At 37.1% G+C, this 16,044-nt stretch overlaps 1 protein-coding gene across 4 annotated transcripts in view; it reads right to left on the reverse strand.

Moving 5' to 3' along the window:
• The window catches only part of SEC24D (SEC24 homolog D, COPII coat complex component), a 98,972-nt gene that overhangs the window by 20,135 nt on the left and 62,793 nt on the right, over nt 1–16,044 (reverse strand). For all 4 annotated transcript variants that reach the window (XM_026499239.4, XM_026499238.4, XM_048212329.2 and 1 more), the window contains exons 11-14: nt 14,186–14,310; nt 9,270–9,461; nt 8,411–8,504; nt 824–940 (exon numbers count right to left, since the gene is read on the reverse strand). In XM_026499239.4, coding sequence (XP_026355024.2) covers nt 824–940; nt 8,411–8,504; nt 9,270–9,461; nt 14,186–14,310 — 528 coding nt within the window. The remainder of the gene's footprint in view (nt 1–823; nt 941–8,410; nt 8,505–9,269; nt 9,462–14,185; nt 14,311–16,044) is intronic.

Genomic DNA, 16,044 nt, shown 5'->3' on the forward strand with positions numbered 1-16,044 from the left:
AGAAAAAGATGCACAAAGGGAAAAAGAAAACCACAAAATGTTTTTGGTTTCAATTTCTAATTTCTGTTGAATTCTTTTAAAATGAAAGAGGAATTGTTTCCAGTTAAGTGAACGGGGCTGAAGGAGCGAATCATGGCCATCACCAGTGCAGCAGCCATTCACTGAGCACCCAGAGTGGGCCAGGCTCCTGCTGTAGGGAACATGCGTGTGCGGGTAATGTTCTGATCCTCCAACAATGCTAATGAAACCGAGCTCGCTCTCTTACCTATACGGACCTACGTGAGGCAACTTGTCTAGTGTCATGTGGCCAGTAAGGTGCCTACGTCCTGGTCTTATCCTTCCCCCTGACTTGTCCCCCCAGCAATGGCTATACAGTCAGAGAGTTGGAGCAAAGCGGACTTTGAGCACTGCGTACCTCTACTTCCTGTCTGAGGAGTGTTGTTATAAGGTACAGTCTACATTCTCCTTCTACCTTTATCTTCTTCCTGCATGTCCTCCCATTTCCCCCATTTCTATAACAGTCTTATCACCTAGTCTCTTATACAGAGTATACAACAAAAAAAAGTTTGAGGCCTTATTTTAATTTAGGTATATTTCAGAAATCAGCTTTTTTAGGAATATAAGATTTCTTAAATTATATGCAATTCAAAATATTCCTGCAATAAAAAATGTCCTGGATTTATGCATTACATTTAGCTTCTCTCCCTTTCTTACACAAAGGACACTTCACTCTTTCTTTACTCCCCTTTAAAAACTGATACCTTCACTCTTTCTTTACTCCCCTTTAAAAGGGACACTTGAAAGGGCCATTGTTTACAAATACCTTCTCTTTGTCTGTATTAATCAGCTTTTTGTCATCTCTGTTTTTCAGCTTCCCTGGTGCTTCTGCAGTCGGCAAGGAGGAATGGAAGATGAACAGCTTTCCCGGACAGTCTGCTGCCTAAAAGAAAAAAAATATATAGAAAATGTCTTGGGTGGGGAAATTATACTTTAAGGGAATCAGAAAATAAATTAAAATATAGGTACTTTCTATGAGTCAAACACTACACATACATTATTAAAAGGATTAAATTATATATACATTTACATGTAATATATATACATATATATAATTTGCATTAATGCATATAATTTATAAATATCTACTATATACAATTTAATCCTCTTAATAACCTTTGTGTCCTTGGGCAAGAACTATTCTCTCCATTTATAGACTGGGAAACTGAGGCTTAGATAAGATAGTGATTTTCCTCAAGTCACACAAGTTGTAAATCAAACAGCCAATATTCGAATGTAGATCCCTATACCATGGTGCTTTGAAAAACTAGTAGGATGTATTACAGGGAAAATACTTTCTTGTTTAGCCTACAGAACACTCTTTCAGGACTAAGTGAATCCCATGATGCAAAAATAAACAGAAGTCCCAGGATCACGGTGCAACAGAAGCTCCTCTTTGAAACCTTTAGTACACATTGATTACACCTAAAGTGGTATTTCAAGGAAGAATGCACAAGAATGTAACAGTGTTGTGGCAACAATAGACACAAGAAAGCAGCTATCAGGCAATGTGACAAAAGGAAAAATATATGACTGAGATGATAGATCTGTAGTCCCTGGGAAGCAATAAAAAGATGATTTAGGCTCCACAAAAGTCGATGCAGCATTAGAAATATTTAAAATCTTATTTGAGGACCTAAGAAGTAATCCACTAAGCAAAATTTACTGAAATTAAAAGATTCAATGTATTGACCCTTCCAACCTTGCTCCAAACGATCCTGGCATATTGCTGGCAGAGCACTCCCAGCAATTAAGGTTAACTGTTCTGATCATGTATGGGGCATTTCTCCTTAAGAGTCCTGGAGCCGTTCTACTACACAATAAAGTCCATATTCCCTTATCTGTGTGGGAGTAGCGAGGGTAAAAAAGTGAGATGAGTTGTTGCCAACACTCGCTGTGTGTAGCTCCATGCCAGGCCCTTCGCACACATGACTTACTTAATACTCACGACCTGGTGGAGAAGATAATGTCTGCATTTTAAGGCTAGGAAAACTGAGGCTCATCCAGTTTGCCCCAGGTCACACAGCCAGTCACCCTCTGGCCCTTCAAGGCCCTCTGGAGTTCAGCTGGCGTCAACTTTCCAGTTGAATCTCCACATTTCCTAACCCCTGCCATAGAATTTCCACCATACAAGCTGTGCTTTCCTGGAATACACCACGTGCTTTACACACCTCCATATCTTTGCACATTTTGTTCCTTTAGCCTGGAATCCATTTCCCCCTTTTCTTGGCCCGGAGCTGTTGTTCTCAAAGGCTGGGTTTAGTGGCACATTCTGGTGTGCCTGGGTCAGCTGTGAAGAGGTGTTTAAGTTATTTGCTACTACTAATAAGGTACGTGTGTTTGTGAATAATTTCCCTAAAAAACAAATGGAGAGAATTCAAGTTTAGCCTTGTCCTAATGTGTTTCACTAAGTGATAGTCACCGTGTTTTGTGGAGTGGGTCAGCGAGGTAGGGTCACAGCTGACACATGGGGAGGGGTGCCTAACCTGTGCCCGTCTTGTCTTCGCTGTGGTCAGCAGTGAGCAGTGCACTAGCCTTCTACTGAAAATTACTGACATAGCATAAGGAAGAAAGAAGGCAAGGACAGTGAAGAAGCATAGGCAGTAACCCTACACGTACATACACACTGCACAGGAAAAAGACACTAACCACATTTTGGCCAATTAAGACACATTAGCTCCTACAACTAAATCTGAGTAAAATTTATAGTAATATTGATAATGACATGTTAAAAATTTTGAAATTCTATGACTATTTCTATCACTTTCACTGTTAAAAAAGTACTTTCTGTTTGTTTTAATTCAAGTAGCAGAAAAGGTATGAAACCTTTTCAGAAGGGGGAAGGAAGCATGAGAGACTATGGACTCTGAGAAACAAACTGAGGGCTTCAGAGGGGAGGGGCTGGGGGAATGGGATAGGCTGGTGATGGATAGTAAGGAGGGCACGTATTGCATGGTGCACTGGGTGTTATACGCAACTAATGAATCATCGAACTTTACATCAGAAACCAGGGATGTACGGTATGGTGAATAACATAATATAATAAAAATATTATTATGAATAAAAAAAATAAATGTGAATAGGATCAAAAACAAAAAACAAAAAAAAGTCCATCTTCCCCCCAGTTTTTCTTGCCTGGCCCACCCAGTTCCCCTAAGGAATTCACTGTCAATCCGTCCAGATATTCTCTGCTCATACAAACACTGTAATTGTACACCACAGTACGTAAGAGCATGGGTCCTAGTTCCTAGCTGCATGGATAAGAGTCCAAACCATTGATTAGCTGAGTGATATTGGGCAAATTATTTAACTTCTCTAAGCCTTAGTTACCTAATATGTGGCACAGGAAAAATAGTACCTACATTAGAATATTGTTGAGAGAATTCAATGAACCAATGCATGGTGTTAATCAGAATTAAACATACACGACTGCCTTGTTAATATTACCCATGGGGCAAAACTCTAAAGGAAAAAAGCAGAACCCATTAGAAAAATAAAGTTCACTATTGAGAAAAATAAAGTAGCCATATTTGTTTCTAATTCATTAGCCAATTAAAATAGCTTAATTTTAGATTTATAACTTCATTAATCACATATTTATAAAATCTTTTGTAAGAAGCAATAAAAGAAAAAGCTCCTAGGGCATTCTATGCTTTAAATCCCTATAAATCTGTTATGTTTTTACCAAAATCTGATTGTGCCCACATTAATGTACCATATAGAATTGACAAATGACAATGATATATGTCATTCTTATTATGATGGAAAACAGGTTGAGAAAGGCTGGCCTGGAGAACCCGTTGTTCAAAATTTAACTCCAATGTCCATTCCTCTGAGAGACATGTTAACATCACTCTTGACAAAGTTGGCTGCCTCTACCTCTCTGTCCCCACTCTACTTTGCGGCTAAGACTTAATGACACCGAATCACAACTTTATGTATCCTTCTGTCTTCTACAGGTCACAGGCTCAAGAAAAAGGAAGGACCTTGATTTTTCTACAATGTGTTTCTCCAAGCCCTACTGGGTCTAGCTCGCGCTTTCACTGTATAGGTGCTCCATAAATTTTAGAAGGAATGGAAGGAATGTTGTGATGTATCACCTTGAAATCAAATGTAGAAATACATTAAGATAACTTAAATTCCCCCGACTAGTGATATATTTGAAGCATAACCATTAAAGGCCACTTCCTTTCAATCTGTTGCCTAATTCTTTTATCTAGTTTTCTGGTGGAAGTAATAGCTAACACAGAAAACCACTGTTTGGTCAAGTTAAGAGACAATACCAGAAATTCACATGTAGTTGAATTATGAGTGGCAGATTTTGAGAAGAGATGCAGATTTTCAAAGACTATGTGGGAAAAAAAGGCACTAAGAGAACAAGATGCTGTGGTCACAGAGGCACGTACAACTGAAAAAAAGTGTACTGAAGCCTGCTGTTGAATAGTTCAAGGACTCTGAGAAAGTATTCAAAAGAACTTTCCAAACTTTCCCTTTTTATCTTTGTGACAAATTAGCACATGTTGTTTGTTTTTGTCAACTCTCTGTGCTTCAAGAAGTTTATTACAACTAATTATATATAGATTTTACTTGGCATGAGCTGACAGAAGATAAAGCTATAATTCAAATGGGGGAGACCAGTTCTAAAATGTCTTCACTTGGACACACAAAAAACACCGCACTTCGATGTGCTTTCAGTTTCTATTCCCTGTCCAAGAGGATGAGACTCTCATCTCTGGCCTCTTGTGCATAATCTCCTGAACAATTCAGCTGGCCAGCCACAGTCCTGGGCTTTCCAAAGTTATTCTGTGCTCTCACCCCACCCTCTTTTGGGGAATACAAGCAATAACTATCATGTCTTGTATTGCAGAGTTACATTTTTTCCTACCACACTGTAAGCACCTTAGAACTAGAAACAGTAGTCCTCACATTGCCCAACACATTTAATAAATCTTTCTTGATTGAAAGAACAAATGCATGAATGATGTGGTCTCCTCAATATTAAGATCCTAGCTTGCAAATTCTCAAAAATGTTAGGTCTTCGCCTAATAATGACTTCAGGCAAGCATTGTAGCGCCCTTGTATGTAAGTTACCCACATTTAAGCCTACTGCTTTTTAGCCACAGAGAGCCTGAAGAGAAGACGAGATACTATCACTGTCAGAGGTCGAGAACAATCATCACTCACACACACACACACACACACACACACACAAGGTTATCCTATTGGAAAATTGTTTTCTTCATCCAAACCTAATAAAGTTGCTCTCAGGAAGAAAGCATAAACCGCAGACAAGCTCCAATTATACAACAGCAGTTTCTGCTCTTATACAATGAATTATAACCACCCAGAATCTTTCTGGCAGATGAAGGAGAAACTTCTCATTATTTTTTTTTTATATCAACACCTACTTATAAAAAAGTTTTGAAGAAACAGATAGTTAAAGACACACATACAATAGAATCACCAAGGTAAATGTAAAGAACTAGAAATCAGCAAGAAGGTCATGGAAAGGAAATAATTAAATTAGAAAGTCTACCCTAAGTATTACTGGTATCTTTCTTGGTAGTTAAGGCTAGAAGGAACACGAGGAGTTACAATGTTTGTAAAAACTGACTCTAGGGAACTAGCTAGTGAATCTTTCTACATGCAAGAAACTGATTAATTTGCAATAAAGTCTTCATTTAATGTTACACACAAGAAAGAAACTCTCTTCATAGTGTCTTCTCTTATTTCAACCATTAATGAAAAGCTTAGGGCAAGATGTTAAATCATGATTAAGTGAAAGCATTCCTAGTACAAAAGTAACATACAAAGTTGTATGGGTCAGGTATGCAATTTTCTGGTGAGTTAACATAATGTACGGCTGTTCTCAGAGATTGCAGAATGAGTAATAATTCCTTTTGCTGGTGGTTCCCGAATATGGGTCATCAGTAGAACAAATTAGGGAGCTGATGAATCAGCATCTCTAGGAGTGAGGCCAGAAATCTACATTTTTAAAAAGTAGCCACCCTTTCACACGTGACCCCATGACTCATTAGTGAGGAGTTACTGCCTTACTTATCCTTCCAAAGAGTGGAGTGCCATCCCGCCTCTGCAGGAAGACAGGTGCTGGCAGGACACGGTCTGCTCTGCCGGCAGGCACACAACAGTAACTGCCACCAACATTATGTCCAGCAGTGTCACTTGATAAAGGCAGTTCCCTACCTTTTAAAAAGACAGTTCTTTACCTTTTATAAAGGTAGTTCTTTTACTTTTTTAAAAAAATATTTTATTTTTAAGGAATCTCCACACCCAACTTGGGACTCAAACTCAAAACCCTGAGATCAAGGGTCGTATGTTCCACCAACCAAGCCAGACAGGCAACTCGATACTTCTTCTACTTTGTAAGAATACTACTACTTATTAACTTTGATATTTGTGAAGTCATTCTGAGTTGTTATATTTAAATATTGGTTCTTATTTTTGAACTTCAGTGTAAAAGAGTACACTAATTACTCTAACAATAAAATTGCAAATATAACAAAAAATGACATGCGAAAAATACACTGGATGAAATGAACTGGCCTCTGGTGAGTGAGCACTGAGAATGCTGACTGCCCCAGCTGTTAGTGTGTGAGTACTTCGAAGAACATTACAGTTATTACCAACACACTGGTTTCCCAGTAATGTGTCCTAGGTAACAGCACATTTCGGACACATGGAATGCATGTAGACAAATCTGCTTTATCTATTTTGTCTTTCAAAGCTGCTAAACAGCTTCTAGACCTCTCGTGGACTCCCAGTGAGAACCCATCATTACAAGACAGCATTGCTGCCTTTCAGAAATGAAATATGGTGTTGGGCTGGGATGCTGACTTGAGCGCTCTAGAAGCCATGCCCGCACTCTTCTTTCCACTCTACTGTCTTAACTGATGATGTGCCGGCTTACGAATATCTATTCATCTTTCCTCTAGGGCAAGAGCAGATGATACAATTCTATTCCCCGTATGAGTTTCTTCAAGTAGAAAGACTCATAGGTTCATGTATGATGATCATATATCAGGAAATTTACACACCGTTTCTAAACACCTTACTGGAAGAGAGAACAACAAAACTCTTTCAAACTGAAATAGAAAATATTTGTTTTCTGTAATATGGAATAAAATAGGAATTCCCATGTTTTCTGTAGCTCAACCAATGATCAGTATTGGTTTCCACTAGATGGACCCTAACTTGTCCAAGTCACTTCATGATGTAAAATTTATTTTAAATTTTATGTTAAATTGACATGTATTCTGAGGATTTATAAGGGACATCTGCAATTTTTTTATTCAATGAGTAAATACTCTAAAGATCAGAAAACCCAAGGAAGAATCATTGTACTAAAACCAAACTACAGGGGCTCCTGGGTGGCTCAGTTGGTTAAGCATCTGCCTTCGGCTCAGGTCATGATCCCAGGGTTCTGCAATCTGGCCCTGCATTGGGCTCCCTCCTCAGCAGGGGAGTCTGCTTCTCCCTCTGCCCCTGCTCATGCTCTCTCTGTCAAATAAATAAATAAAATCTTAAAACAAAACAAAACTACAATGTTTAGACACAAAATTTCTGTGGAAGTGTTTCATAAACTCAGTTCTTTAGCATTATTCTTGCTGTTTGTTATTATTGCTACTGTTATTGTTATTATTACTAGCCATTTTATTTTAAAAGTTAATTTCAATTTAACTTTAATAATAAAATTTGAAAATCAATTTTTTAGGCCCTAGCTTTGCAGGTCAAAGTGCTTGGTAATAATGATCAACAGTCAGTACTTTTCAATCATTTTGCCTTCTTCAGATTACTGTCTTTATTACTATGAAAATGACCAGGGTCATTAGGGCTCAGCTTCCCAACTGAAGCCATGGCCAGCCGTGCCTCTGCTGTGGGCATTCAGCAAGGCCCTGCGTGGCATTCACATCTGTCACTGACTGTCACAGGCCTTGCCCTTGCATGTTTGAAAACCCAACGAAGGAGAGAATGATATGGGGATTTTCCCCTTCATATCTGATTCTGTTATTGTTGAAGTAATTTTAAAATAGATCATATAAAGTTCATATAAAAGCCAAAGGGAGGAGTTAAACTGGAAATCCTGACAAAATCAGTTGCTTAGATGCTAATAGTTCTGGAATGTAAACGCTGGGAGCAATCCGTGGTTTGGGCCACTTCCTCCTAAGATTTGTAGGGAAGTTTGGAATAGCCTCTAGCAAACTACATGTTTTAAAGAGGCTGTGTTTTCTTTCAAAGATGAAATTTCCTCCCTCTGTGTGTGTGTGTGTGTGTGTGTGTGTGTGTGTGTGTGTTTAAAAAATTTATTTACTAGCAATTAAAAAAGACTTCTCACCTTTAGTGCTTCCATGCCAGCCTGGATGACAGGAGCAAAGACAGTCTCATTTTCATTAGAGTCTGCAAACATCTCTGGAATCTGGTCCAATAAACTATAAGAAATGAATGAGTAAAAGGTTTTAAATGTTTAGCATATTTGTAATAAACTTCAAGAAATAAATCACTATCAAGTCTAAACACATATGGTATTTATTTCATACTAAACACCTATGGGTGACTTTCATAGGTCATTCCTTAGGGAATGATATCCTGGCATGTTTTGGAACCAAAATTTATGATTTGTTTAGAATATTTACAAAAGTATACCCTTTGTAAATATTTTTTCACCATTTATATTTTTGACCTCTTAAACCATAAATTCTTGGAGCAGTGGCTATATCTTCAGTTATTACCATCATCATTGAACACACTCATCCATATGCAGGAAATATCTCTCTCCAGCAAAGAGAAGGGACTGATCAGGTTGAGTGTGACTATTAAAAAAAACTCCTGCTTGGCGCGCCTGGGTGACTAGTTGGTTAACGTCTGACTCTTGATTTTGGCTCAGGTCATGATCTCAGGGTCACGATGAGATCAAGCCCCACATTGGGCACTGGGCAAGGAGTCTGCTTAAGATTATCTCTCCCTCACTCTGCCCCTCCCCACTGCTGTCTCTCTCTCTAAAAAACAAAATAAAACAAAACTCTGACTTTTAGATATTTGTATACATTTAAAATAGAACATAAATGATAGAGTTTTATTATCTATGTGTTAAAACCCCCTTGCTAATGACAAAACAAAACAATGTGTGATTGAATCAAAACAATTAAAAACAGATACCTGATTTCTATCTAAATTATAAAACACTTGATATTTACTTGTGAATCACAGATTGGGATTCTTGATAGTTGACAAGGAAACCATCCAATAGAGGAACAAAGACCTCTCCAACATCGGTCACCACCATCATTTGAGGCTGGGCCAAGTTACTCTTTACATTAAAGAAATGCAGCACTTTGTTATATGTGATAAAACCAACTCGGATTGCAGAAGTGTCTTCTTGCTCTTCCCTATGAGAAAAACAAAGCATTTGAGGTTCTTTCACATATTTATGAGAGAGGTTTCTATCAGAAATTCAGTAAGTACACCGTCTGTAAAGTGTATGGAAGACATGTTTAAAGTTTTGTTCTTAATTGTTTACCAGTGTAAACAATACTGAGTCACAGTAGGGGATGGGGGATATTACAAAAATAAGATAAAGAAAAAATTCTCAAAATTCCAGGTAAAAAAAAAGTCAAACAGATAAGAAAATATATTTTGTTAATATATTCCCTTCTTTCATATATGTATTCTCAATCCACAGCAATTACAAGGTGTGCTTTTTTTTTTTCATAAACAAGCTAGGCGTATTACATTCATCATAAACAAAGCTCTCTCAGAAGTCACCAGAAGGTCAGAAGAACAAATGGAACAACTGAAGCAAGAGAAAGGCACACTCAGATTACAAAAGGATAGCTATTTTTATCAAGAAAGGACTTTGCTCCTTCTGTGTGATTCTTCTCTTACAGATTCTAGACAATCTCAATAGAAATTGAGAGATTTTGAGAGCCATATTCTATATAACTATATAAAATAAATCACATATATGAATTGATAATGTAATTCTGATTAGGTAGTCATTTGTGATGTCAGGGCAAGACAATAAAAGTAATAAAAAGCTCTAAACCATAACAAAAAGTAAATTTTTTTGAGAAATCCCAAGATAAGGCCTTAATCTTCCTGAAAAGAGTAGAAGGCATAAATATTCTTATTCAAGTCTATACTAAGTGTACTCAGAGTTGAATGGTCTAAACTCCAGTTAATATTTACCCAAGTTTCTTTCTCTTCGTCTCCCTCCCCCTCCCCCCTCCCTCCTAAAATACTACTGAAGCTGTTACTAATTTCCATTGGTGGATATAACCGTGCTCAATGGTTACATGACAGCCACAAAAGATACATGCCATTTTCTTTGATCCTTAGATATCAGTAAAACTTATTTTGCTTAGGGACAACTTTTTAAAAAGAACCTAGTATGCTCTGTTTCTAAACTTCGCACATAGCATAACGATCTACTTCAGTATGAGAGAAAGGAAGATAAAATATATAGATGAAAGTATCTGAAGTTCAAACTGTTGGTCTCCCTGCAGACTTCCCAATTTCTTTGATGTTTCAGCAGAGTACAGGCTGACAAACTACTGACTCTAAACTCTACTTCTTCTTTACTTCCTTTGCTAATTGAGGGTATTTATTCTTCATCGTGGCCTTCATAAATCAGTGGGCAATTTAAACAGGGCCTCATAATCCCTTCCAAAAGCACTAGGTAAATGTTTCTATTCTGGACTCTTACAAAAATTTTCAGAAATGGTATCTTTATCCTTTGTAACTGCACATACACAGACTTATACACCCACTCACCCTCCTCAATATCCTAAACTGTACGATTTCATGCAACCAACCATTATACTATACTGTACCCATGTTCTCCCTCCCCCTCCCCATTTATTAGAATTTTATTCTTTAAGACCAAGCACAGATACTCTTCCTCTCTCAGAGCTCCCCTGATGCTACAACCAGAAGTTATTTCCTCTTCTAAATTTCTACAAATCATTCTCACTGGGCTCTCGGTATATAGTGCCTTGTAGTTAAACACACCATGAATCCTTGACTAGAAAACAATAAAGACCCAAAGCTTATGCTCTCTGCTCCTGACAGGGTCTAGTATAACATGGGGAGTTAGAGGTATGTTCAGGATGATTATCATGACGGCAAAATGCTGTATTTAGGATGGCAAGTTAGAGCCCAAAATGATAAACTGATCGTATGCCTCTCTTCCGAACTCCTGTTTAGTGATGTCGCCTTGCTAGTTTAAAATCGGCCTGGCTGGAAGTATTTTACACCACAGGAATGAGCAAACACTACAATTAAGGCTTTATTTATTTGAGATCCAGTTTACCAGCACACCACTGGCTAAGCTCCCATTTCTGAGTAAACCTTTTATTACATAAGGTGATAAATGTTCGGCAAATCCTGAGGGCATTTATTCTCTTTTAATAGTTAATTTAGAGTCAATTAAGGCAAAAGACACAAAAGAAAAATTGCAGAGAAGAATCTAGATTGCTATTTCCCATTGGACTTGGACATTTTCAAGTGATGGGAAAGGCATATCTTGGGATTCACAGGGTTCACTTAAAATCTAAATTAACATTTTTAAAAACATCTAATCAGAACATCTCACATTACTGCAAAATATTAGATGTTTTCATGGGAACATATTTTTTTAAAAAATTTCTTTGAGAAACAAGAATTGTCTTAAGATTTTCTTGTTCAACAGTGTAACTGCCTTGTTAAATCATATCCAGAAGAAAACGAAATCTTAGCCTCTCCTTCATATTAATTCTATATAAATTTAATAAAGTTACATAAGGGATATCACACAGAACAACATGTGTTTCTTCTTCTGCTTTTCAATTACCACTTCCCTCAACACATGTCCCTATTATTTTAATGGAATGAATCTGACAGAGAAAAACTGAAGATGTTAGTAACTAGAGGAATCAGAATATTCCAAAAGCAAGCATTCTGAACATCTTAGCTACAGCAGCATTAAAAACAACCAGAAAAAAACCCAACTGCTTGATCTGAACAACAGATGAAATATTTAAAATCTTTTCTTTCCTGTTCCAGAGAAGTCAGACAGAAATGGTATCTGGCAAAATCAAAGATGTAAATTCAAAGTTAAATAGTAAAGAATGGGGCCTTTAATTTCAAAAGATTAGCTAAGAGATGGAACATACCTTAGACATTAATCAAGACGTTTACTGTGCTATTTGGCATATTACCTGGTTCAAAGAAGTAAATCAGACTGATGGCAATCTTACCATAAAAAATATAAAGTTATACAAACACAGAGCCCAAAACAAACTTTGGAGAAGACAAAAAAAAAAAAAAAAAAAAAGCAACTGGATTTGTTTTAAAAGATAAAGGAAGAAAAGGCATTTTGGCTTCAATTAAAACTTTGAAGAAAGATATTTAAATAGTAGCAGGGAATAACTAGCAGTATCCTTTTATTTTTTTCTCCTATCTTTTGCTAAAGTCACAGTCTGCTCCAATGGTATATCAAAGTCATGATGACATCGAAGGAAGGAGTGTGGTTTCATGACTTATATCAACAGGCTACACACTTCATATCACCACTGTGTTGGAAAGGAGCAGGGGGTTGGTGAGGTAACTATGAGAAGAGGATAGTCTAATCTAGCCAGTTTGAGAGAAGGTAAAGAGACATCATTTCCAGAAATTAAGAGTATTTTTCTTTCACATTATTCAAGCTCCAAGTTCAGATTTACAATTAAAACAGCCCCATGAGAGAAGTCTATAAGATATAAGATCTTCAGGGACGTCTAGGTGGCTCGGTTGGTTAAGCATCAGCCTTCGGCTCAGGTTGTGATCCCAGGACTGTGGGACTGAGCCCTGAGTTGGGCTTCCTGCTCAGCATGGAGCCTGCTTCTCTTGCTACCCCTTCCCCTGCTCGTGCTCATTTTCTCTCTCTCTCTGACAAATAAATAAACAAAATCTTTAAAAAAAAGAAAAAAAAAAGATGGCTCCTTAAAAAAAAAAAAAAAAAGATATATGATATTCGGCAGAAAGTCCACACTTCTCAAGGATCTTTAAGAATGAGGTAACAGAAGGTATAGTCACAGTCAGCAGGCATCACATGCCTTTCTTATGCCCCATCTTCAACTTGCTGCCAGTTCATTCTTCATTTTAGAATTCAGTTTGAAATCACCTCAATGTTTTTTAAACATCCCCATGGCTTTTCCAAACCATCCTTGAGAATATTATGATTTGAGCTTCATAGATACAAACAAAGCTACTCCTGGGAGGTCCAGAGCTCACTCTTTGAGGCTCACATGCACCAATGCAGCAGCCACACGTGGAATGAATATAGAGGAATGGGCACCCGAGGACTCAGGAAGCCCTAAGGGCTACAGACAACCCATCCTTCAAGCATCCCTTTCCAGAACAGAGATTGCTTATGTTCAAGAGATAGGGAGGGGTGGACGGAAGATGTTGAGCCTAGTGCAGACACTAGGTTTCAGACTATATTCCTTAACCTTTTTCTTAACTATGTGTCCTCTCATAAAGGATCTCCTTACTGGATGGTACTTCCCACCCTAAACAACTAGTTTGTACACTATAAAAAATAGCCATGTTTGCTAAAATACCTTTCCACCTCTCCTTTTGCCTTCTCCTGCAGTGGCAAGGAAAGTGATCTACCTTGTGCTAGGACCTGGAGGCAGTAAAGCAACAAAGGGGTTTGACAGTGTATAAGGGCAAAGGAAATCTAGCTAAACCACCACCATCTCTGCTGTAAGACAACAGTTCCGTTTCCTGGCATCCCTTAAAACTCTACCACAACCCACAACTATCAATTTCTGCTGGAAAATCAACCCCTTTGAAAGTGAGTAACAGACTTCCAAAGTCTTTCCCATCACACTGTTGGGATTCTCCTTATAATTTATAATGTATTTTGAATATTGTTTACCATAGCATTAATTTTTTATCAGTTTGTTTCTTTTGCTTTGTACAAAAGATAACTCTGAACTTTATAAAAAATAGTGCTGTTTGATTTATAAATATTTGCCCAATGTCCTCATTAGCAAAAGATATCCATGGGTCATTCAGCACTTGTTTTCTGGCCAATAAACTAATTCAATAATAATTGTGCAAATTCTAAAAATAATGGGAGTTCCCTTACTTTGGAAGTTTTTCCAGCACAGTCTTCAGTTCTTCACATATGAGCTTCACGAGTCCGTTCTTGATGTTACTATATGAAACATCAATCATGAAGATAAAGGCTGGTGGATTGGGAGGCTTATTCTTCTACAGGAAAGCAAACAGGTCACACAAATGTAATTATAAGTATATACACTGCATAATCAAAAGACTCAAACTCCTGAAGATCATCAAACTTTTCATTTAATATTTTAGGATATAACATCTGTGGAATTAAATCTCTTTCTAGAACACAGTCTCCGATGCTATAAAAAAGATAAAAGCTGTTTGTTTTCCATGGTATGACCCGTGACACACTATTGAGTTAGACAGGATTACGATATCTAGTAGAGAAGTTTCACTTTTGTGGCACTCCAAGACCTCTGGTACCTTGAAAAACTGTGCCCCCAAGAGTACATATAATAATTAGCATTTGTCTTGAAACTAGTAAAACTTCATTAACTTGATAACACTATTTTCAAATCTTTTCCTTTAAAAGCTCTTTCAGTTTTAAAGATATAAAATTACATACTAAAATATAATTGTAGTGGTGCCTACAGTCAGTTAAGCACTTGACTTTGGCTCAGGTCATGTTCTCAGGGTCCTAGGATCAAGCCCCAGGTGGGGCTCCCAGCTCAGCAGGGAGTCTGCTCATCCCCCTGCCTCTCCCCCTGTTTGTGCTCTCTCTCAAATAAACAAATAAATAAATAAAATCTTTAAAAAATAATAAAATTTAATTGTATACCTTAAAATTGTACTATATTGTCAAACACTTACCTATACCTTACATATTTATGGTTAAAAATGGAATATTGGGCCTTTTTCCTATCTATTTAAGACAATCACTATAACATAAAGCAGCTGTTATATAAATGTTTTATATCCGTTGGTCCCTTTACTGGCTGGGGTTCAAAGAGCTCTTAGGAAGTGATTCTTCAGTTGGGTCTTCCAAAATATTTAGAAAACAGAACCACAGGCAAACTGAGTGACTCAAACTAAAATAGGAGTTCAGGTTAATTTAATTTTTAACTTTATGATAAATGACAAAAATGTTCTAAAATAAAATTGTATTTTAATTATTATAGTTATAAAATTAGATGATAATGTCTCCAAATTATCTTACTGATTCATTCTATATCCACTATAAGGGTAGATATAACACACTTCTAATAAAGCCTGTCATTTGAAATAAAAAAACTGCAGGACTTAAAAATCTTCAATGTAAATGCTTTGTTGCTTTGCCACATTCAAAATCAGACCAACAAAGAAAAGAAAGAACTCTACTGCTGTCTATCTGAGTTTTTTTTTTTTTTTTGCAAATCATTCCTGATTCACCTAATTAATAACATAGACTTGCATTGATTTATATCAAATAAAAATAACAATCATTTCCATTAATCAAGCCAAAGCCTCTTTGTGACCAATCCAAATGTGCCTTACCATTCTTGCATTCTCTCTTAAGTTCAGCATTACCAGTTCCCCCAGTGAATAGTTTCCATAAATCCAACAAGCACATCTCCATGGAATGTTTCATTGTAACTAGTTTTTTCTATGCATTCCCCTCTCTCTCCAGACCCTGGCAACCACCATTCTACATTCTTATCTCCATGAATTTGATGACTCTAGGTGCTTCGTAAAAGTAAAATCACAGTATTCGTCTTTCATGTGACTGTCTTATTTCACTTAGCGTTAAGTTCATCCATGTTTAACACGTGTCTAAATTTCCTTCCATTTAAGGCTGAGTAATATTCCACATATGTATATACCACATTTTATTTATCCATTTATCCATGTATGGACTCTTGGGTTACCTCCACCTTTTGGCTATTTTGAATAATGTGG

Source organism: Ursus arctos, unplaced genomic scaffold (genome assembly GCF_023065955.2).
Source record: "Ursus arctos isolate Adak ecotype North America unplaced genomic scaffold, UrsArc2.0 scaffold_11, whole genome shotgun sequence".
Lineage (NCBI taxonomy): Eukaryota > Metazoa > Chordata > Mammalia > Carnivora > Ursidae > Ursus > Ursus arctos.